The sequence below is a fragment of the Crocuta crocuta genome, unplaced genomic scaffold (assembly GCF_008692635.1).
Source record: "Crocuta crocuta isolate KB4526 unplaced genomic scaffold, BGI_CrCroc_1.0 scaffold340, whole genome shotgun sequence".
Taxonomy (NCBI): Eukaryota; Metazoa; Chordata; class Mammalia; order Carnivora; family Hyaenidae; genus Crocuta; species Crocuta crocuta.
The window spans coordinates 3276626-3300616 of NW_027530642.1; the positions used below are offsets into that span (position 1 = coordinate 3276626).

General features: G+C 55.8%; 1 protein-coding gene across 4 annotated transcripts in view; it reads left to right on the plus strand.

Annotated features, from left to right (window-relative positions):
- The window catches only part of CAMK2A (calcium/calmodulin dependent protein kinase II alpha), a 59421-nt gene extending 35955 nt beyond the window's left edge, over window positions 1–23466 (plus strand). The window contains exons 12-20 of one of the 4 annotated variants that reach the window (XM_077769008.1): window positions 589–631; window positions 2147–2218; window positions 3043–3083; window positions 7570–7602; window positions 8582–8630; window positions 15573–15648; window positions 18240–18334; window positions 22053–22281; window positions 22594–23466. In XM_077769008.1, the coding sequence (XP_077625134.1) occupies window positions 589–631; window positions 2147–2218; window positions 3043–3083; window positions 7570–7602; window positions 8582–8630; window positions 15573–15648; window positions 18240–18334; window positions 22053–22281; window positions 22594–22597 (642 nt within the window). In that variant the 3' untranslated portion in view covers window positions 22598–23466. The remainder of the gene's footprint in view (window positions 1–588; window positions 632–2146; window positions 2219–3042; window positions 3084–7569; window positions 7603–8581; window positions 8631–15572; window positions 15649–18239; window positions 18335–22052; window positions 22282–22593) is intronic. The other 3 variants (XM_077769009.1, XM_077769010.1, XM_077769011.1) reach the window with 3 other exon arrangements.
- Window positions 23467–23991: the final 525 nt, after the last annotated feature.

The window sequence follows — 23991 nt, forward strand, 5'->3', positions numbered from 1 at the left end:
CTATCACAGAGGAAATCTCAAAACGTCAAAACCCTTTTTCATGTCTTAAAATCAGGAACTGTCAGACTCAGAGAGTGTCCAAATCAGTGTCAGAACCAGAAGGGCAGTCCCCTAGCCCCCTCATCGAGACAAAAGAGTTTCAGAGCCCCGGGTGGACAAACTAACGATGGAACGAGGGACTGAATGCACCGGGCGGAGGGTAAAGGGCGCCCAGGAGGTCAGGTCTACTGTCCTTGTCCAGGCAGGACCTTTCCGTGGCCTTTAGGAGCCCCCACTGACAGGTGTCCCCGAGCCCTTTCCACCACCCTGGCCAGGCCAGCGGAACCTATTAATATCTGCTGCTAGGATGGCCCTGTCCCAGGAGCTGTGCCAGCTAAGGCCTAGCTCTCCCCGACTTCCCCAGGGAGGCAGGGACAGTCTCTGGGCTGTGGGGTGAACACAGATGGAGGGGCAGGGCGGAAGGCTTTGGCTTTGTGTCTGAATGCAGCACCTGCCTCCCCTCCCCCCACCCCTCCCACCTCTCTGTCTCTCCTCTCCCCCCTCACCTCTGACGTCCTGTGCCCCACGCCCCCTCCTTCTCTGTTGCAGGGAGCCATCCTTACCACTATGCTGGCTACCAGGAACTTCTCTGGTAGGTGGTGGGACCTCAGAGTCCCAAATATATCCTGCACAGGTCTGTTGAGAGCATTGCCTTGTCGGATATCTGGGTGGCCTTGGGCCAGGGGCCTGGGGAGAGTGAGGGCTACGGAGGACCAAGGACTGGATGCTTAGGGCACTTGCACCCAGAAGGGGCAAGAGGTGAAAGGTCAGCAAGCCAGAGGCCCATCAGGAAAGGTTGGCTCCCCAACCTCACAGCGGTGCTGGGCTCTCAGGTTGGGCCAGCCCGACCAGGAGGCCTCCCAAATACCAGGGTACGAGTCCTGGCAGGACCAAACTAGGCCCAGGAAGCAGCAATATTCCTGTTCCCCGCTGTTACCGAGCCCTGTGTAAGCGGTCCCTGTGCTTTCACTCAAGTGGCCTTTGTGACAAGGCAGTGAGGGTCACTGCTAGGCAGAGAGAGGCAAAGCCTGCTTCTGGTGCAGCTTTGAGCAACCCCAGAGCAAGCCCTTAACCGAGATGGGTCACCAGGGAGCCAGGGGAGTGGCCTTTGGCCTTGGCCACAGCTGGCTGGTTAAGGCAGGGAGGGCCCAACGACCTGCGGTGTGTGACCCCAAAGAGAAAAGGAAGGGATTTGCATCAGGGCTTAGCAAGAAGCTCCCCTTGGCGCATTGGAGAGAACCCAGGTCCGTGCCTGCCAGACGCTTCTCTCTGGGGAGCCTGGACAGCTGACGGGGCAGCTGAGCAGATATAGCAAAGCTCACCCGAGGGGCCCTCTGGCCGGGGCTGGGCCAGCCGGAGAGGGCTGCTGTGGACACGTGGCCGGCCCCGCATCGAGGGGTCAGCTTTGGGAAGCTGTGGCGATGGCCTCCCAGGGAGTCTATCGGCCCATTGAACTAGCTGGAAGAATGAGACCCACAGGCGAGAAAGCTCTGGAACTTCACATTTGGGCTCGCCCCACCGCATGTGACTGCCTTCCCACTCTCCCCAGACAAGGCTCCTGCAGCGCCTTAACCTGAAAGATGAGCCGCCCAGACAGTCAGAGCCTTTTTTTAACATCCAAAGTGTCCCTAGAAACCCCAGTCCAGGTGGCGCCCGTGGGTCAGCTCCCATCTCTTGAGGGGCCGGTGTTGTCAAACAGTGGTGTTTTTGAAAAGAGGTCCCGGCACTTACAAATGAGGAGATTTCATAGGAAAAGTCAGATTTCTGTCTTCTCTTGGAAATCAGAACATGTGACCACAGGGGACTACAGCCCTGCGGGTGGTGGGCTGGAGTTGAGAGGGGCACCATTCCCCTGTTCTGCTGTACGCCCCAGTCGAGCCCGTGAAGCTCGCAGAAGCTCCTGTACACCCCAGTCCAGTGCATGAAGCTCATTCCTCCCAGCTTCGGGATCCAGAGGCACCCACCCCTGCATGTACTTTGTAAGAGGGAAACTTGCCTGGAAGGGGTCACAGGTGGAGATGCGAGAAGGACCGGGGAGCTGGGCTAGCATGAGCCAGTCCCTCTGAGCCTCCGGGGCGTCCACTTCCCGTGCCGCCTCTTTTCCCAGGCTCCCCATCTCCAGGCCGCCGGGAGAAGGACGTACAGTGGCTACCATTTACTGACCAGCTACTGCATCCAGGTCAAGTGCTGTGCTAAGCACTTTATAGTTATCCTGTCTCGTGTACCTTAAGGCATTTGTTTGAAGTCTGGAGCGGCCAGATGCCGGGCTGGGCAGGGCTGGGCATTCCTGCCGGTTCCTGGCTGCTGCCCTCTCCAAGGGCTCCGTCCAGGAGGCGAGGAGGGAGGGAGAATGGAATGACAGAGGAGGGGCCTCCCTGAGAACTGCGGCTCTGCTTTTCCCAGCCACCAGGGACACAGCCAGCCCTAGCATGGGGCTCCGGAGCGTGAGGATAGGAGGCCTCGGTAGGGGGTGGGTGCTCTAGCAGGGATGGGCCCCAGAGCCGGGCATCTGCTTCTCGTCACCAGCAAAACAACGTTCGCAGCTGTCCGGAGTGAGTAGCAGGGCTGACACATGACCTCCGCAGCAGCGTGGGGCTAAAATTAGAGCCGGCCGGGGTGGGGAGGGAGTGGCCAGCCCCCGGCCAGGCGGCCAGGCCTCCGGGTTGGCCGCCACCAGCACGGGTGGTGACTGGGATCCAGAGGGAATCCCCGGGGCTGAAACAGCAACCCCGCGGGCCTGGGGCACATTGGTCACCTCTTAAGACCCATGGGGCCAGGGGGTCACACTCAAGACTGCTGAGAACGGGGGAGTCCAGGCCCACCTAGGGGGCCGCCGGCAGTCCAGGCCCCAAGGAGGAAGGAGGAGCAGAAGGAGGAGGTGTCCCCCGGACCTCTAAGCCGGCTCCGTGCCCCCAGCCTGCCCGTGGATGCTGCTGTTCCTCACCCTGTGGGCCTTGGTGCCCTGCCTGGTGTTGGTAACCCTCTACTTTTTCTCCTCCGCAGGAGGGAAGAGCGGAGGAAACAAGAAGAATGATGGTGTGAAGGTAAGCCCCCCAGAGCCTGGCAGGGCCGGCATCTGGCAGCGTTTCCGCCCACAGGGCCCGCCTTTCAGGGCTGGGGCAAGACCCAGGCCTTGCTGAAGGTGTTCTGGGCAGATGTGGCCACTCGTGCAGCCTGGCTGTCCCCGGGAGCGGCGGGGGCTGGGGGCCGGGGGCCGGGAGGGAGGAAAGGAGATGGGAGAGGCAGGNAAAGAAGACGCAGGGCTGATCGTGAGGGGTGACCTGGCTGGAACGGGCCCCTGACCCAGTGCACACCCCAGTCCAACCCACAAAGCCCATGGAGGATGGAGAGCCAGTCATCTGACAGAGGCACCCACCTCTGTCAAGGTCTGCCGGCTCAGGGCCAAGAATCCCCTCCTTTCCATGGCCCAGGCCTGCCCTCTGCCCCCACCCCCGATGCCCGAGCTACTTCTGTCCACTCCCTGCTCCCCCCTCCTTCCCTCCTCTCTCTTTTCCCTCTGCTCTCTGGGGCCTGCCCCCACCCCCACCTCTCTCCAGCCCCCTCCTCCCCTGCCACTGGCTTGCCTTGTGGGCTATCCTCTCTTGAGACCCTGCCTTTTTCTGGGCTCAGAGCCCTGCCTGGCCAGGACCCCAGGGCTGGGCTGTGCCCAGGATGCTGGAAGGTGTGGGATGCTGTCCAAACACAGCCATCCCGGTGGGCTGGTGGCTTCATGGCTTCGTCGTAGCGGCACTTATGGTCTCAGGTTGCTGGCTTTGGTTCGGTTGAGGGGCTGCATGGGAGGAGATCTGGGCTGGCTGGCTGAGGCCAGGATTTGGGGCTCCTCTCTGCTTTTAGTCCTCTGGGGGCTTGAGTTTCCTCATAAGTGCAATGGATCGAGGCAGGGGGGACGCGTGTGGACTCCATGATTTCCAAGATGTAAGCTTTTAAAACAGAAAAGAAAAAAAAAGAAAGAAAAAAAGATAGGCAACAAAACCCTCTCTAATCATTTCTCCTTCTTGTCTTGGGTACTTACGGTTATCAGCATAATCAGTTGGTTACCAGCCAAAGTCCATGGTTTTCAAACAGAACTTCTGGGAGCCTGAAGGTTTTGGGGGGGCACCCCTGGCAGCAGGTAGCGTGGGATAGAAACAGGGAGGCTGAGCAGAGAAGATTCTGGGTGTCTCACACCCACTTCAGCCAAACAGCTCCACGGAACAGATATTGCAGTGGTTCAGGGAGCCAGGGTGGACTTAGCAACTACAGACCTCAGCTGGTTATTTCAGTCCCTCGAACCTGCGTATCCTCATCTGGGCAATGGGAGTAAAAGGGATTCCCGCCTCCTGGGGCTGCACATGAGTATGAAGCAGGATAATGTACGGTGAGGATTTAGCAGGGGTCCTGGCTTGCGACGCTCACTCATGAGATGCTAGTCAGTATTATCTTTTCTGTTTTCTAGACTGAGCTTTCAAGTAAGATTTCTCTCGAAAACAAAGTTTGATCCAGGACATATTTGGAAACACAGCTCTAAAAGCCAACCCAGTTTATAAAGTTAACACACACCTATCCCAAATCCTACAATGCAATCTTACATTGAGCTCTGGGTGCCTTGCTGTTTTGGGTTACACACTGGGAGGGATGTGCAATATAAGGGTGGCCCAGTTTGGAGCAGCTGGGGTCCTCTTGGCGCCAGTGTGTTTCCCTGGGTTCCCTGGGAAAGGTCATACTTGGAGGATATAGGGCAGAGGCCACATGTGCCCGTGGGCTGCGGCTTAAGTCCGTGGAGGAGGAGGGGCAGAGGGAGGGCTACACTGTCCGCTTGGCTCTTGGCCGTGGCCCCGGCAAAGGCTGACACAGAGCCATTGGGTGTGAGGTCAGGTCCTCCCTCACACTGGGTCTTGGGATGAAGCTCCCTTCTGGCTCCTCTCCAGGCCAGGCCTGGAGGCAGAGGCTATCTGGGCGGAAGGACATCACAGCATGGCGAAGTATGGCTAGTCCCCGCGGGGCTTGCCCATGGGCGCAGCTGAAGAAACAGCCACTCCTTCCTGCAGCGGCGGGACAGACCCCAAGTGGCTTCTCAGGTGGCTCTGGTGTGGATGAAGAGAAACCCAAAGGCCAGGAATAGCCTTTTGTGGGGGATGGAGGAGGGGAGTAGTCCAGCTGGAAGACGAGAGCAACCAGTGGCCTGCCCAGGAGCTGGGGAACCTAGCCGCATGGCGTTGCTCTGGGGTCTCGTCTGAGAGGTACTGGACCTCAAGTCAAGGGGCTGTGGGTTTGATGGGCCCCACCGTCCCCTCCTTTGGAGATCTGAGCCGTCAATTCTGCTGTCTGTGCAAGGGAGGAACGCAGGTGTTTCCGGCGGCCACTGAGGCTCACGCCAGAGAGGGCCTTGGGGGGTCATGCTGTGTGCTCCTTTAAACAACACACATTCCACCCAAGTGGGGAAGTACATATTCTTCTTCTGACTTGGTCCCCGAGGAAACTACCGACTTCATCTGAGGCTTTGCTGGAGCCCCAGTGTTTGCTTCCAACGCTGGAGGGGGAAAGGGCTGCTTGGAGACAGAGATGACACCGAGCTGTACTTTACGGGCCTTGCAGGGCTAATTTTGACCCCACTTTATTTCTGCCATTTTTGCTAACCCTAGAACTATGCTTCTACACGTGAGTCTAGGAGATGTGACTCTACTTTTGGTGAAAGCCCCTGATCAGTGTGGGGTTATTAGTATCATCATCATTTGTGATCCAGGGAAATCGAGTCTTTTTGTTGGCAAGAAGTGATGCCCCCCACCCCGCCCCGCCCCCCAGCCACCTCTAAGCCTCTGCTTCTATGAGGAGCGGCCGACCGCTCCCACCCCTCAACCTCACTCACTGCCCCCTGTTGGTGTCCCATCCGTGCCATCGTGACTCCTCTCCCCCATGTCCCATCCTGTCACTGTATGTCCGAACTGACGCAGTCTCTGCTCTGTGTTCCCTCCTCGTGTCCCGCCTGGACCCCAGGCCCCTGCGTTCCTCGGGTTTCTGCTGACAGTGAGCTGTGAGGGCCTGTCCCTTGCCACGTACACTGTGCCTGGCCAGGCTCCGGCCAGAAGCGAGGCCGCCCCTAGGACAGGGGATGAGGGGCTGGCCGCGGGCTGCTGGCTGCGGGAGTCACACTGTCCACCAAGCTGGGGCAGATGTAGGGACCGGGAGTCAGCCACTTTGGCCACGTCTGAGGGGGCCCTGGATGGAGACTCTGCTCCTCAGAGACTCTTGGATCTTGAAGTCAGAAAGCGCAGAATTAGACCTAAGGATCCTCCAAGAATGGCCAGTGCCTCCCCCTGGCAAAGGTCTACCCTGCGGGCATCTCAAGTCCTGCCCTGCTCCCCCTACAGTGCGCCGAGGAGAACAGCCTCCAGGCCTCTCACGTGGAAGCGCGTCCAGGAAGGACCAGCCTTTGCAGTGCAGTCAGGCTGTGGGGCCTGGACACCTGGACAGAGGAGGAAGCCTGCACTCAGGGGGTTCAGCCTCCCCTCTGCTACCGGCTCTCTGAGAGACCTCGGGCAGACCCCTGCCCGTCTCTGGGCCCCAGCTTCCCCTCTGTCCAATGCTAGCATCAGTCTCGACCTGTAGCCTTCCCTGAATGTGAGTCTTTGCACCTCCTAGCTTAGGGTGAGACAGGGAGAAGACCTGTGTCCTATGTGACCTCCCTCTCTCTCTCTCTTCCCTTGGTTCCTTAGCCAATAGTTGGAACGAAACTGCAAATTCCCCAAAAGCTGGACTAGGAGGGAGGGCAGGGCCCAAAGACTCAAATTCTGGGCTCAGCCGTGTGTCTGGCTGTGCCTCAGTTTCTCTGTCAGTGTAAAGGAGTTGAACAGGCCCGTCGCTGGGAAGCAGGACTTCAAAGGCCACTTAAGAGTTGGTGGTTTCGGCACCGGGCCTGCTCTGCAGTCACCTGGCGATACTTTTTAAAACGGAGATGCCCAGGCCCCACCCCACGCCTAGTTATCAGGCTCCTTGGGGGGGACCTGGGTGATGTTTATTTCCAACAAGTGTCCCAAGTGACTGTGACGTTGAACCCACCCAGGGGCCGGGCTCTTTCAGTACAGACACACGGGGAGTCTAGGAGCCTCATCTCCAGACCCGAGCCCCCTCTTGTCCGGCAAGGGCTTTGGTTTCCAGAGGCCTTAGGCGACTGGCATCCAAGACCTAGGATTGGTCCCCCTGTCCGAGCTCGGTATGGGGGGGCCCTGGGGCAAGCGAGGGCCAGCCTGGAACTTGCTGATGGGACAGCGTGCCCCAGGCAGCTGCACGTGAGGCCCCGAGAGCTTCAGGCTGAGAGAGGACTGGCCATGCTTAGGGCAGCTCTTGCAGGTGGCCCTGTTCTCGTGCCCCAATGCCACGCTGGGGCGAGGGACCACACAGGATGACCCCGAGGCCCATCGTCCTTCCAAACCTCCCCTGTCGTTTGTTTCTCTGCTCCCTGCCGTTTCTCTGCTCCCTGCCGTTTTCACGCTGTGTCTTTTCCTGTCCCATCTCTTCTCCTTGTTTTTCCAGAAAAGAAAGTCCAGTTCCAGCGTTCAGTTAATGGTGAGTGTCTGCCGTCTCCCAAACGCCGGTAAATGCTGGGCCTCAAACCCCCGCGCCCGCCTCCCTCCTGCAGGCTGCACTGGGAACCCGGGGCGGGGAGAGGGTGCTCAGGGCGTGCTCGGTACGTGTGTGCCTCGTGTGACATGTGTGTTGTGTGTGTGTGCGTGTTGTTGGCGTGTTTCTGTCAACACCTCCAACTCCATGGCCCAGACCAGAGCCTGGCGGCAGACCTGAGGGCCCCCTCAGGTATGCAGGTTGATTTAAACCCCATCCCAAGTCCAGCCCTCGGCTTCTCGCTTCTCCCCACCCTCTGCTCTGGAACTCATCTCAGGGCTTGGTTTGTGCCAGTTGCGGCGAGGGGGGGCTTGGTTTGGCCCAACGAGTGGGCGCCGGAGAGGCCCTTCTTGAGCTTCTCGAAGCTACCCAGGGCCTGCCCATGGCAGAGGAGCCACCAGCCCGTGCCTCTGTCTAGGGGACCCCGTGGTGGCATGGTGGCCCACATCCCTCTTCTTCTGATTCCATCGCTGTCTCCCTCCGAAGAGGGAGTTTTTCTCCCCCCGAAGCCCCGCCTCTCTCACACTGGCCCTCCCTGCCTCTCTCTCTTCCTTTCCTGCCAGTGTGTGTATTCCTTTCCCATTCTGTGGCCACCATGTGCCTCTTCTGCTCTCCCACACCCCCTCTTTGCTCCCTCAACAGACGGGGCCAGGGAGCCCTCCCAGCCCTTCCAGGAAGGCCAGGGTTCTCCTTGCATCCATCCCTTCATCCACGCCCCCCGCCACCAGCCACCCGCTTAGCTGGGCCCTCCCCCTCCTTAGGCTTGGAGGTCTGGCAGGGTCGTCAGGGCAGCATCTGGATGGAGAGGCGGTGAGGCTTACGGAAACCGGGCCACAGCGTCAGGCAGCCGGGGCAGCCCCGAACCAGCCGTGCGGCCTCCTGCTTGGCAGGCAGGGCTCACCGCCTCTCATGTTCTCTTTGGCAGGAATCTTCAGAGAGTACCAATACCACCATTGAGGATGAAGACACCAAAGGTAGGGGGGGGGCCTTGCCTTCAGTGTCGGGGCCCCCTGGGCTGCCCGGCAGGCCCCCTTCACTGACAGCTCGGGCCCACAGGGACCCCGGCACCAACCTGTGTCCTGTTCCTCCGCAGAGACCGTGGCTGTGGCCACTCACAGACTGGCCACATCACAGGGCACTGCTCGCCCATATGAGGTGCTGGGTCCACTAGTGGCATACAGATGGGCTTTTCCCGTTGTGGGGGTGAGGGGTGCGGTTTGGTATGTTTTAGGGGAAAAAATGAACATATCCAAGTCATAAATGGATCATAGTGGTGTACATTTCCCTTTTGAAAATGTAAAAAATGAGTTGATTTAGGGGCGCCTGAGTGGCTCAGTCGTTTGAGTGTCTGACTCTTGATTTTGGCTCAAGTCATGATCCCAGGGTGGTGGGATAGAGCGCTGTGTCGGGCTCCGTGTTGAGCATGGTGCTTGCTTAAGATTCTCTTTCTCTCTCTCTGCCCCTCTTCCCCTGCTCGCTCGCTCGCTCTCAAAAAAAAAAAAAAGACGAAGAGTTGATTTTAGGAGCAGCTCAGTTAGTGAAGCATATGACTCTTGACTCTTGATCTTCAGAGTCCTGAGTTCAAGCCCCATTTTGGACATAAAGCTTTCCTTAAATAAATAAGTAATAAAAATGAGTTGATTTAAAAAACCATGAAGTGATGATAAGAAAGGAAGGGAAAGCAACACTTCAGACAGTTCAGTTGACTGGAGCATGAGAAGCATTGCCGAAGACTAACCCCAAACATGGGCTGCTGGAGCCAGTGGCTAACAGTCCCCAAAAACCTTCAGAAGGATGGGGGAGAAGAACCCCAGGTACTGTGACCTGAGGGTAAGAGAGAAAATAGTAAAGACAATGACAGGATAGTGGTTGCCTTTGTGGGGCACGTGCTGTGTGCTAGACCCGTTCCACACGCTTTACATTTACCTGAGCTTCACGACAACCTCGTGAGGTAGGTGCTGTGATTGAGCCCATTCTATGGACTGGGAAACAGAGGTGAAGCAAATTGGCCCAAGGTGCTCTAGCTCATAAGGGTGGGATGAGGATGTGAACCCGGGGAACGTGGCTCCAGGTCCTGCCTCGTGACCTTGGCTCAAAGGCGTCGGTGTATGGCAAGCATGCTTGGAGTTGGAGCAGAAAGGATGAGTGTGGACTTCTGCTCCGGGGACCCCAAGTCCTTGGATGAGTTAGTGACGACCTGCTGTGCTGCCCGCACCTGCCGTCCTCTTCCTACGGGACGGGGGTCCTCGCAGCTCAAGTCAGACACACCTGGGGGGTGTCTGCAATTTTGAAAAACACCGGTGGCTTGGAGACATTGCAGCTCTACCTGTGTAGATGTTTTTCAGTTTAGATATTTGCCTCTAAAAGAAGGCAATGAACGGGGAGAGAGCATTTTACTATGTAACTGATTGTTTTTGCACAACTGCGTTTCCGCCTTTGAGGTTATTTTGACATACAGGACTCTGTGGCCACCTTCGGACTCAGCCAGGGTGCCTCGGGACACCAGGCCCACCCTGTGGGTGTCCCTGGATGGTCCTTCCCAGCTGGGCGTGGGTGCAGCCACAGTATCGCCACAGCCCAGGGCTAGAACAAACCAGTCTTCCGTGATGGCAGCCTTTAAAAATGGATTCCGCCAGGGTGCCCGGGTGGCTCAGCAGGCTAAGCGTCCCCCTCTTCATTTCGGTCCAGGTCAGGATCTCATGGTTTGTGGGATTGAGCCCCAATCTGATCCTGAGTGCTGACTGTGCAGAGCCGGCTTGGGAGTCTCTCTCTCTGCCCCTCCCCAAAGTAAATAAAAACTTTAAAAAACAATAGGTCATCTTGAAGAAAAACTCCCTGTCGGGTCAAGTCTGCATTCCAAGTCCCTCAGGTATGATTTTCTCACCGCATTCCCAGCCCTGCCCCTGTGGATTCTGATTCCGTAGGTCTGTGGGGGCACAGACACGGAATGTAGATCTAAGTCTTTCCCCACATCTGAGGTTTGTGGTCTTAATGATAAGAGGCACTGGGATTTTGAAAAGACTCATTGTGGTCTCATATTGCTGGTCTCAGAGCAGACGGGGATCGTAGAGGTGAATTGGCTCTGTGCTCCTTCACTGCGGTCCATTTGTTGGGTGACCTTGGCTAACAAACTCAACCTCTCTGAGTCTCCTTCAGTAAAGAGATGATGATAATAGTATCAATCTCAGCAGATTGCTGTGGGGATGAAATGAAAGGTTGTGTATCAAGGGGTTAGACAGTATTTGGCACATGGTAATCATTTAATAAATTTTAATTTCTTTTTTTTAATTTTTAAAAATTATTTAGTTGTGAGAGAGAGACAGAGAGACAGAGAGTGCAAGTAGAGGAGGAGCGGAGAGAGAGGGAGACACAGAATCAGAAGGCAGGCTCCGGACTCTGAGCTGTCAGCACAGAGCCCGACGTGGGACTTGAACTCACAGACCATGAGTTCATGACCTAACCTGAAGTTCGACGCTTAATCAGCTGAACCACCCAGGCGCCCCCTTCTTTTTTTTCAGACTGGAGCTTATGGCTGAATGAGAGGAGGCCACAGAACATTTTCTTGGAGCATTAATTTTACTCGATGATTATTTTAGGACAAATATTTATATGTGAAACAGACAGAGAAATATTTGGACAGAATGCAAAACTTGTATGCAGTGTAAATGTAAAATGTGACCCGTCAAAGACCTTTTCCACCTGGGGCAGTGGTTCTGGCTGACATCCCTGAGGCCCCACATTTGTAGCCATTTATCCTCTGCTCTAGAGAGACCAGGGTGGGAAGATTTGTGATGTCTTAAATTTTCGTTCACTCAGGCCCCTTTTTTAGCGAGACCCTGAGGCCCAGGGAGAAAGGGTACATCTAGGTTATTAATGGTGGAAGTGGGACACTGTCCCGTGCTCAGTCTCCCACATGTAAAAGGCTGTGTCTGATGGAAGAGATGCTGGCCCGGCCAGAAGCTTCTCTCTGCGGTCGGCAGGAGAGAGGAGCCCTGTGCTTCCCCCAGCTTCTTCAGGCGTCAGAGAGTTTCAGAGAAAACCATTTTCTGGTGTTAATTTGTTAAGTCTTCTTACTAAGTGAGAATAGCAGCTGGTGGGGCAGATTCTGACCCAACATTAAAGTTAATTAGGAATGTCATCCTCTAGGGAACATTTTCCCCTGAGCAAAGACAGACATTAATATTTCAGAGCACCTCAGGCTTCGTGCACAGGCCTCTCCTCCCCTGAGCTGCATGAGGCCCAGCCAGGCTCCGTCCCACTTCCCTACCTCCTCCTGGTCAACTCCATGCACAATTCATTTCCTCCCCCAACCCAAAGAGCTGCCTTAGAATCTGGGCAGAGACATTCTGGGAAATACCAGCCAGGAAGGCTGATCCTAGCTCAGCCTCAGTATGCTGTGTGACCTTGAGAGAGTGCCTTAACCCCTCTGGGGCCTCAGCTTTCCCATCTGTGGGGGAGCACTCCTGAATTGAATGAGTGGACACCTGGCAGATGAGAAATGCCAGAGAGTTGCTGCTGAGAAGCTGCCGGATGAATCTATCACACGGCAACAGGATTGCTGAGGACATGGAAGGGGCCCAAAACAAGAGTGAATTTCTCCACATCTCGGAAGCACCAGACTCCCAGATTTTCCATTCCAGAGATGAAGCTCCTAGGGTGATTTCTGCTCACTAGACTTCCACTGTTGGCAAACTTGATGCCCTGAGTGGCTGGGGGCAGAGCCAAGTTAGCCATTGTATCTGGCTGCATTAATAGAGGTAGAGTGTCCAGAATTGGGAAGGGGATAGAAAGTGTTACTCCAGACCTGATATTATGCAATATTCAAGCCACCCTGAGGTTTGTGTGCTCATACTCGGAGAGGCATTTAAATAGCTCAAGGATTCTCAAAGAGTGGATGGCCAGCTTACATCAGATCCTGTAAATCCTATTGTGGAGGCTTTCAGCCCTTGAAAGAGAAGACTGGTAGAGGGAGAGGGCGCATAGGGTCTGGGGAAACAGGTGCACACTTCAGAGCCCCAGAAGGCAGAAAGGGTGAGAGGACTGTAACAAGGGGCTTTCAGAGGAGGAGATGCTGACTTAACAGAAGGAGGAGTGGGCGCAAAGGGAGAGAGATGTCAAACAGCGCAGCCGGGTGCCGGCGGGCTGCAGACCCCCAAATTCCAACCAAGATGAAACCATCATGCAGCAGGCTTCTGGGAAACACCTCTGCCCTGGCTCGAGACCAGAGGCTGTCCTCAGGGAAAACTCCCAATGCAGAAATTTCCAGATGACAATAATCACAGCTCGTACTTACGGAGTGCCGGGCATGGGGCTAAATGCTTTATCTTATGCATCATTATTTACATAAATGAGTTGATAGAAAGGACTCGGAATGGGAGCTGATTCTTAGTGAGAACCATGTATGTATTAGTTATTTCTACAGCTACATTCTTAACTCACTCAGTCCTCAGGTCCGCCCTGTGAGGTAAGTACTATCAGTAGCTCCATTATATATATGGGAAAACTGAGGCACGCGGAAGCACCTTGCTCAAGGTCACAGTTGTTAAGGGGCAGAATCAATTTCTGAACCCAGGGACTCTGGCTCCAAATCCAAGCCCCTGGCCGCTCTGCTAGCCTCCCTGAGATGGAGTGAGAAGCAGCCTGCTGGGCACAGGGCATTAAATAAGCATAGGCTCGTGCAATGTCAGGCTGGAAGGAATGGTAAAGTCTGTGCAGAAAAGGCTAGGAGGTGGCATAGGAGGCCTGCGGGGGGCACATGCACCCGCTCCGGATCATCACCCTGATTCTGCATGGGGGTGAATGAGGTATCTCCAGGTAGCGATGGGTTCTTCCCGCCCTCAGTCTCCATGAGGGAGGAGAGAGTCAACCAGGAGGCCAGACTCCTGGGGACAGACACCACCTGACTTGGGCAATTCTAGGACACAAAGTGAAGACAGCAGCCCCAGGCCCCTGTTCGGTGCACCCACTGATTTATTCATTCATGCCCCTTCTGCCCCTGCCCCAGGCAAGGCCCCAGAATGAGAGCCAGCAGGGCTCATGGTCCAAGACAGGCTCCTTCTCAGCCCTGGAAAATCTTAGCAGAGCAAGGAGACAAAGAATCAGCCCCTCACTGTGGCACTGACATGGAAGAAAAGCACCCCCCATGTGCCCAGAGCCGTGCTAGGCACACGGCCCCTGCCCTGAGAATAAGATGGTGGGCTTCCGAGCCGCGAACTCTGGTTGAGGCGGTCAGCCTGCCGCAGCAGACCGGCCAACCTCTCTCACCTCCCGTTTGCTCGCCGCCGATAGGGAGATGACAGCCACATGAAGTTGTGCTGTGAGGTAGAGCACACAGCGCAGTGCCCGGCACCCTCGTTTGTTCAGTGATGTACGCCTGTGGAGCTCAGGTCCGGTCTGTTCCAGGTGCAGGGACCCCCGTAGGACATGGGCAGCCATGGCCCAGCTTCCCCGTAGAGCGCACATTTGAGCTGGGAACTAGATGAGCACATAGGCCTAATGTGTCAGGGAGCATGTGGGGGTGGGGGTCCTGTGGAGAGGGCTCTGGGTTCGAAGCCAAATTCTGTGCCCAATATGCTCTATGTCCTTGGACTAGTCGCCCCATACTGGGCCTTCATTTCCCCAAAAGTTTGATAAGGAGGCTGAGTCCTGGTCCCCAAGGGCTCTTTCAGCCTGGATGTCGCAGGACTCGGTGTCGTCTGGGCCTGAGGTGTGCTCCCCGGCGTGAGACAGCGTGGGGTTGTGTGCGCAGCGGTGAGGAGAGGGGCAGGGACAGGGCCCCAGGCTGAGAAATGGCGATGCGCCCATGAACTTCACGGGAGGCTGCTCTGCTAGGCCGGGGAGCTGACCGGGTGTGGGGTGAGGCTTGGCCTGAGGCAGAGGGGGCCTGCCCCCAGGGAGCCATGCGAGGCCTCCATTGAGACGGCCCTGCTGGGAGCCCCCACTTCCTGTGTCACAGAGGCCCAGGGTCCTTGTGGATCAGATGGGGGGACGCTGGCCTTGTGGACCTCCGGGGTGTCTGTGAGGAGCAGGTGTGGCAACCTGAGTAGGAGGAGGCGGAAAACTTAAAATGTGTACCTACTGTGTGCCCGGGCGCTTTACGCACATCACCTCGCCCACCTCGTTATCTCGTTGCTGGGGGCGGAAACAACCCTGTGGCCTTGTTACAGGCATGTAAAGACCTGCACCCACATTTACACGAAGTCTGTCTGGTCCTCACGGCGGGGTTTGGCACTGAAGCGATGAGAGGTGTTTCCATTTCACAGACGGGAAAACTGGGGCTTGGAACAGCACACATCTAATAAGAAAGCTGATGCCTAAGCCTGTCCAGAAGGCCAGGTCTCAGCAACTGGGATCTGTTAATGCCTAGAAAGTTCTGAGCAGCTCAGTGCCTGATTCCTACAGGCACCCAAATGGACCAAAGTTTCACCCAGACCTGAGGGATGAGTAAGCCCTAAGACCTGCCTTGGGGGCCCCGGTTTGGGCATGGGGGGAGGGGGGACCTGGTTCATGGCTACTAGTGACAACCTCCCTGTCAACCTGGTTTTGATTCAAGTGGCAAAGCAAGGGGATGGAGACACCCGGGGTTCAAATCAGACCTCCCGTCAGAATGTCTGCCACGCACGCCTCACGGAGGCAAAGACTTCCACCTAGGACACCGGCTGTGCCCCCTGCACTTGAGGGAACTTTCACACCTTTTCCCATGTTCCTGAGCCTCAGTTTCTGCCTCTGTGAAATGGGAGTCATGATACCCATCTCCCAGGGAGGGCGTGAATATAAAGGGGACAGTCTCCACGAGGCCCTCAGCTCTTAGCACAGGGTCTGGCTTGTGATGGGGACTCAGAAAATGGCAGTCGGTGCTTCATTACCATTACCATCACCACTACCATCATTTCTCTGTGTCCCCTCCTGCCTCACAGTGCGGAAACAGGAGATTATAAAAGTGACGGAGCAGCTGATCGAAGCCATAAGCAATGGAGATTTCGAGTCCTACACGTGAGTTGGCTGGGCCCATTCTGCATGTCATGCCCAGATCATTGTTTGGGGGGGGGGTTGTGTCCTGATGGCTAACTTTGGGGGTCCCGGTCTCTGACTCTCATTTGCTCCCTCTGCATGAGCCGTGAATCAGGCTGAGTTCATATTTCTGTTTTGCGTTTAGATTTTATGCTTTAGAGAAGTTTTCTGTTCATAGTACTTCTCCGCATGTCGGTCCTCCCTCTCCTCCTCCTCCTCCTCCTATCTTGTTCCTCAGGAGGGACTCCAGCAAAACTCTTTTGCTTCCCCAAGGAAAGGGGCGGGTGGTCCCCACCACAGCAGGGCCTCCTCAGGAGATGAGTGGGGAAGGAGGGGAGGGAGGCGGGCCGCTCTTCAGGCCTGCTGCCTGGGCCTCCTCCTCAGGCCTCTGACCTCAGGTGGACAAGGCCAGGCGTGTCCTCCAGCGAGCAGGGGTGAGCCAAAGACCCTCAAAACAGAACTTTAAATTATAAGAATAAGTCAGAGTGTCCAAAAATAATATAAAATGCAACAGGTGGTATGGGCCTGTCCCCTGCACCCCTGGACCAGCCTTGCAAGGGGCGGTTGTGTGCAAAGGTTGAGCCGGAGCGCCCCCTGGTGGTCATCCCACACACGCCTCCTGGTCTGGCCCCAAAGCAGGCACCAGTGGGCCCTTAGCCCACCCCAGCGAGAGGGGGGATTGTCAACGACTCAGGCAGGGCTGACGAGACCCCCACATCTGTGTTTTGGACAAAAGCTGCCAACTGAGGCAGAATGACCCTTGCCTGTTGGGTTTAGATGAATTGGGAATGACAGGGCTGGGGTTTGGTTCTTGGGCAGCTGGCTCCTAGTTTCCACCATGCCCCAGGGGGCTGAAGTTTGTCTCCCAAAGGCCTGGCAGGCCAGGTGCATTGTCACTGGTGGAAGGTTTGCAGCAGTGGGGGGGCCTCCGCCCACAATCCACTGGCTATGTCTGGAGGAGCAAGGACTCCGGAAGGGACAGGTGTGAGACAGACCGTGCACACGTGTGTGTGCATGCACTTGTCTGCACCGCATGTCCGTGACTGTGCGGAAGAGCCGTGCACGGATGTGTATGCATGTGTGCACCTGGGTAAACCGTAAAAGTACAGACACCCCGTGGCCAGCCCTATAAGGAGTGAAATCAGCCACGGGAAGAGTCGTAGAGCATCTCTGGAAGGGAAGGAAGGAGAGGGGGCTTCTGTGGACCCCAGCCCCCACCAGTGCCATTTCTAGGGACCCCCCTCACCTCTGTGATGTCACTTTCTCTGACATCTGCAGGCGACTCCAGTTCTGACCCCTTGCTATGACCTCTGGAGCCTGTGGTACCCTGAGTCTGGGCCTGTGTACCCCTCACTCACTGAGCCTCAGTGTCTCCAGATGTATAGTGGAGGTGGAGCAGGTGGTCTCTGGATCCCTTCAGAGTCAGGGACCCCCGAGCCCTCCTGGAGAGGGCTTCTCCAGTGGGGGTGCTCAGTCTCCCGGACGCTCAGGCTCAGACCCCCGGCCATGGACGATTCTGGAGCTGAATGGCCCCAAGCATCTCATATGGTCTGAGCAGAGTCCCCAGTGCCCCACCCCCCCATCCTCAGGTAATCCATTTGGAGAATTTGAGGGGCTGAGTGGAAAAGTGGGCTGTCTGGGGTCACATGGGCAGGACAGTCAGGGAAGAGCAGGGAGAGAGTGACTTGCAGTAGCCAGGATCCAGCTCAGATGATGCTGGGCCTGATACCCCACCTCCAGCATGTCCAGATCCTCCCCAAGGGTGGGATCTTGGCTGGTCCCGAGGTACTTCCTGTCCCTGTCATTGTCACAGGGGTCTCTGTTGGGCCACAGATCCCAGAGACCTGGCAGTGGGGGAGACAGCTTTTTTTCCTCCCTCAACCCGGCTTTCAGGGCTCTCCAGAAGGCTGAGCTGGAAGGGAGCTCTGAGCTGAAAATACACAGCAGAGGGCCTCCTCCCCACACCCTGTGCGCCTTCCTCCCAGGCATGAAAAACTTGATGGAATGCTATTTTCCTCCTGTTACAGAAGAGGAAACCGGCTCATGCTGAGGGCCAAAAGGCCACATTTAAAGTAGCAAAATGCACCCCCTCCAGGGATGTACCTGTTTGGTGAGCAGAAGTCACTTCGATGTGAAGGGAAAGGTCCTCCCCCCAGGAAGACAGATGGGGAAAGGCCCCTCTGGGCCTGCTACCTGGGGTGAGGAGATGCAGTCACTTGGGCCCGCACCTGAGGGCCTTGCACGAGGCTTCACGGCCACTCAGGGCATCCTTGCCGGGTGATGTGAGGCCACTAGCTACTTGCTGGGGATCTTATAACCGCCGAGCGGCAGGGCCAGGACCTGAATTGAACCCTGGCCTCCCAGGGCCACCAGGGGACGGTGGTGGGTGCCTCACAGCACACTTTGCAAGTCCTGTCCCACAGCTGATCCGCTGATGTCATTGATCCTGGGAAGTGGCTTCCATCCCTCCAGTTTCTCAGGCCCGCCCTCCTCCAGTCCAGGCCCTGGAGTTGGAGGGTGGCCTCCAGAGGTGACCCTGACTCCCGTTTCCTCTGACGGATTCCTCCCTCTAGGAAGATGTGTGACCCTGGGATGACCGCTTTTGAACCTGAGGCCCTGGGGAACCTGGTCGAGGGCCTGGACTTCCATCGATTCTATTTTGAAAACCGTGAGCAATCCCTTCTCTCTGGGGTGCCTGTTGTCTGCTCTCCGTTCCATGTCCTGCCGGATGGCACAGCAGGGTGACAGGCAGGGCCCTGGGGAAGCTCAGGAGCCAGCGAAGAGGAAGATCCCGTGTGGACAGGGGTTGGTACCACGTTGGTTCCCTCTCATAACCTGGGCCCATCTGACTGCCAGCTGTCCCTCCTGTGGCTGAGGATGGGGACGTGGGACAAGTGGCATAAGCGCTCCCAGCCCTCTCCTGCCCTGCCCCTGGGAGGGTGCAGTGAGGGCCTTTATACCCATTTTACAGATACAGGAGCCTTCTTGCCAGAGCATGTACCCGAGTCGCAGCCATCTAGGTGCCCGGGGCCACCCCAGCTGTCCAGCCCGTCACAGGCTGGCTCATGGGCTGTTAACGCCTGTGGGCGGGCAGTACAGGGAAGAGGAGGGGACCCGAGCTCACACTGCTGTGCCCCTGCCTGTTTGTCTAGGTCTCTGTCCGTGTGTCTGTCCTTCCCGGGCCTCTCCTCTGCAGGAGAGGCCCTGGCAGCTTTGCAACCAGGGGCCGTCAGGGGGCTGAGGCCGGGCCTTGACCTAGGGCGCTTTCTGCCTGTGTCCACGTCTCATCTTGGCGAGGGGTCAGACAGGGGCAAACCAAAGCACATGCAGGTTAGACTCACCTAGCCCAGGACGTGAGAGGCAGCAGATCTGGGGTACCCCAAAGGGCAGGCATATGCCGCCGAGGGTTCCCAAGATGGTTTTCGTGCATGCGGGCACCACTCGATAGAGCATGGGTTCACACAGTGAGAAGGTTGGTCCCTTCCTAGATTCTCTTCCAATACGTCTGGTTTCATCAGGGGGAAAGGCTCAGCCGGGTGCTAGTCTCAAACATCTCCCTCTAACACCCTACGTCTTCATCAAAGAGACAACAGGCTCAGGCTCAGATCCTTGGCAGGCGAGAGCGTGGAGCTAGGATTACAGAACTTGATTTCATTTACGTTGGACTCACGATTAAAACTGTGCTCTGTGGTACTGGTTGTTCATTACTGACTGTGCCAGAATGCTTTCTTTTATAATAAATTGACACAAATTGGTAAAGTGTATTGGTTTAAGGAAATATTTTAATGAAGTCAGTACAGTGGCACTTGTCTATGGCTAAACCAAAGGCGGCATTTAAGTGACTGAAAAAGGATCTAGTCCATCTCTTCAACACCCAGAAGGGGAAACTGAGGCCCAGAGAGGGGAAATGACTCATCTGAAGGAACCCAGAAAGTCAGTGGCAGAGCCCAGTCCTGAGTCACTCTTTCCCTTTCCTGCCCCGTGCCTCCCCCTCTCAATTATGTGTTAGTGGCCCCCCAGCCAGACAGTCCCCTCCTGCCTGCACCCAATCCAACCATATCTTACAGAGTAAGGACTCAGGAGCTCCCCCAAAAAGCTGCAAAGAAGGAAGCTGCATTTTCCCTTGATTAATCAAACTCCAATATTCCAAGGCTAGCAATGGAGGTTAAGTTCTCAGGTGAAGAGAGGTGGCTGGACCCCAAGTGTCGCCCTCCCCGGGGGCTCCCTCGCTGATCACCATGGCCACCTCTATACAGGTCTGTCCTCTGAACTAGCTCTTGGCCTGCGTCTGGGCAGGGCCCCCCGTCACAGTACCGGGGTCCCGAGGCTGCAAATTTGAATGCCAAAGGGCCCATGAGAGCAAGACCCGGAGTAACTGCCTGCCCCCGGCCATGTCTCACCATCCGGCCTGTTTTTCCCTGGGGGTACTGGCGCACCTGGTCCTTCCTCCCCTGCTACCCACAGAGGGGAATGTTAGAAGGCTATGGTCTATTCAGAGACACCAAATTAGGGTGGTCATTTCTTTCCAGATGTCCCCCAGAACCCCAACCCTTGCCAACAACAGCAAAGCCTAGCGCCCTCAACAATGCTGAGCTTGTCTGTCCCTTCTGAGATGGTTCTTGATTGTCCTAATTCAGTCCCATCTGGAGACTGACTTCTTCTAGGCTCCTACTGTGTTTCCTTCAGAAAGCAGCCCAGCTTGGGACAAGTCAGATTGCTTCTCTGGACCTCAGCTTCCAGATGTGCTAAGTGGATGCATTGAACTTGACGGTCTGGACCACCTCCAGCCGTGGTTGCTGTCAAGGATGCTTGAAGAGGCTCCCTTGCATTTTGTAGGAGGGCCACTGGGTGGCTCCCTTGCAGTTTGTAGGAGGGCCACTGGGTGACCTCTGACCTCTGAGGTCACGCCTGAGCCTATAAAGCAAAAGCTCTATAATCTCTCAGAGAGCCACACATTGTTAACAGTCTATCAGTCTAGTCTTCCTGTGTAAGACTCAGTGACTCAGAGTTCTGGAGCCTGGGACCCCGGTGACCCCTGTCCAGCCCCTCCCGGGGTCATTGTCTTTCTGTGCTTTTGTTTTCTATCTTGCTAAAAAAAGTTGAGAGTTCCCAGAACCAAAATAATTACTAATAATAACAATAATAATAATAACAACAGTAGCTCATATTTTGCAGACAAAAGCTGGTTTGAGGCACCTTTCTCAGTTCTGGCACGATTACGAGAGTTCCGCATGCCCACCAGATTCTGGAGAACTCCATGACCTCACCCCATGACCCCTAATTCCATCCTTACAATTCAAAGATCCTAAGATTCTCCTGTTTGACTATTACCCAGGTTTCCATTCTGTTGCCAGTCAGGTTGGCAAATGAGGGGTCCACAGGCCATGTATCTGGACTGTACATATGTTTCATGCGGTTTGCATGATGTTTTAAATTTGAATTAAATGTCAATAATAAAAAATGAGGCGTTTTCACATAAAAACCCAGATTTCTAGATTCTCTCGAAAAATCAGAAGGCATGGCAAATTGGGTACCAGTTACAGCTGACCTGTTAGCAACATGGGTTTGAACTGTGCAGGGCCACTTATACGCGCATTTTTCCCAAAAAAGCACTGTTCAGTAAATGTATTGCTTTTTTCCTATTAAGGAATAACATTTTCTTTCCCCAAGCTTACTTTATTATAAGACAAATAACGTACAAAACATGGGTTAACCGACCGTTGACGTTATCAGTAAGGCTCCCAGTCAACAGACGGTTATTAGTAGTTAAGTTTTAGGGGAGTCAAAAGGTATATGTAGATTTTCAACAGTGCAGAGGGGTGGGTGCCCTCACCCCCCCCCCGCCCCCATTGTTCAGGGGTCAACCATACTCACGCATCAACCACCAGGGAAGCTGTGTACAGGGCGCCCTCTGTAGGTGGGACATGGGGTCACCAGTCTCCACCACCCCTACGGCTCCCTGGCTCAGGCAGAGTCTGTTGTCATTTAGCATCTTACACCCAGCTCACCAGTCTCGTTTATGTGCTTGCCTGGCCTCTGTAGGGACTCTGGGCTTGAGATCCTCGTCTAAGTTCATCTGATTCTCCAATCAGAGTCCTAAACTTCTGTGTGTCTGAGATACTGTGATTCTAAAAATCCCATTCCCCTGTGTTTAAAGAATTGGCATGCCTGAAACCCAGCGTCTGTAAGCTGGGATCTGATCTAGTCACCTAGAAGTTCTGCCTTGACTCCTAGCTGAGCCCTGTCCCAGACATCCCTCCTGTGGAAATGAAGCAGTGGGGTGGGGGGTGCCTCTGCCGAGAGGGTCGCTGGGAGACGGGCTCATGAAGGAAGTGAAGAAGGCCCCCAGGTGCATCTCCTCTGCCCCCTCCCACCCCCACCTCCAGTGTGGTCCCGGAACAGCAAGCCCGTGCACACCACCATCCTGAACCCCCACATCCATCTGATGGGCGACGAGTCGGCCTGCATCGCCTACATCCGCATCACGCAGTACCTGGATGCGGGTGGCATCCCCCGCACGGCCCAGTCGGAGGAGACCCGAGTGTGGCACCGCCGGGATGGCAAATGGCAAATTGTGCACTTCCACAGATCTGGGGCGCCCTCCGTCTTGCCCCAGTAAGAGCCTCTCCTTGCTTGCCGCCATCTGTCATCTGGGATAATCTAAAGGAAGGAGGTGGTGTCCGCCCAGAGGGGGATGTGTGGGGGGAACTCGGCTGCTGGAAAACCATGGGGTAGGGGCTGGAGGACCACAGGGAAGACTCTGCAGGTCCCCTGGGGGGGGGGGGGGATTAGGAGGGTTAAAGCTGGGTGAGACCACAGAAAGCAGCTTCAACTCCATCTAAGTACGGGGAGAGGGTGGTTGCCCGAGGAAAACATGATGCCCTCGGAAGCGACCGCATTACCCACCACGCATACTGTTTCTTACAGTTGAAAGACCGGGCTGGGGGCCCCGTACTGCAGAGATTTTCTCTTCGTTCATGGAATGTGGCTGCTGGTTCTCCCACTTGGATTGTGCTGGAATTCCCCCAATTACGTCACCCCACACCACCACCACCACCGCCATCACCGCCACACCTGCGTCAAGAAAACCTGACTGTTCACAAAAGCTATCACGACTTCAGAGCAAATAGCCACATCTCCCTGCCACCACCTGTCACTCTCCGTCTCCTGCCAGGCCGGGGCTTCCTCAGGCCTGGGTGCCCTGGGTGCCCTGGGTGCTGGCTCCAAGGACTCCCCCTCCTGGCTGCCGTGAGCCTGCTCTTGCCTTGGCTATAGGCCAGAATGCCCAGCTGTGCGTCCCCCAGGGGCTGAGGAAAAAGAGGGGCGGAATCAGGAGGAATGTGGCATCTGCCCCCATCTCCCTGACTCCCCTCTTCCAGGGTCCCCCCAACCCCTGAGCCAGCCTCCCCTGTGGGAGAGGGTGAGAGGGGAGCAGACACCAGGAGCTCCCCCCCACCCATCCCAGCAACAAAACTGCCTCCCTAGCCCTTCTCCCATCCTGTCCCGTCTTCTGTCCCCGCGGACCCTTCCCCTCAGCGTGTGGAGCACGATCGTCTCAGGGTGCCCTCACTCTTCTCCTCCGGCTGATGTTCACCTCCAACAGTAACGCCCATTCCACCCCTCCATCAGCCCTGGAGAATTCCAGCTCCGTCACATCTGAGGGAGAGAATCTGATTGCTTTTTGGGGGCAAAGAAGGCAACGTTTAGGTATCACTTCCACTTGGACCGCATGCCTTTTTATAGCCAAACTTCTGTGTGTTTCCTAAATGGATTTTGCGTTCATGGATATTTATGTGATAACTAAGCCTCTCAAATTATTGTGAGGAAGGTTGGGTTGGGTTGGGAAGGGATGTGGGAGGCGGGATGAGGGGTAGTTTTTTTTCTGTTCTAGGTCTTTTTTTTTTTTTTTTTTAATGTCATCTCTGAGATGGACTTTGTCACCTGTGGTTATCTGGGGTTGAGGTGGACTGAGTCCCAGGGGATGGAGGGGTGCAGGAGGTGAGGGGAAGAGGGCCTTGTTGACATTTTGGTCCTAAGGTTCCTTTTCAGGACTGAGAAACACCAGATGTTAATGCTAAGAAATAGCAAATCAGAGCAGAGAGAGTGGGGGGAGGTTGTCAAGACGGAAATATCTTTCTTTTCTTTTTTATTTTTGCTTGCCTCCCAAACTGAGGTCCCCACTACGATGTTTCCCAGCCTCCCAGGACTTCACCCTACTGCCTCTGTGTGCCCTCCCCCCTCCCCCAGTCTCTGGGGCTCATGAGCATGTGTCTCCATTGCCTTTCCCCTCCGCACCTGCTGGTCCAAGCAGAGCGCTGGGATTTC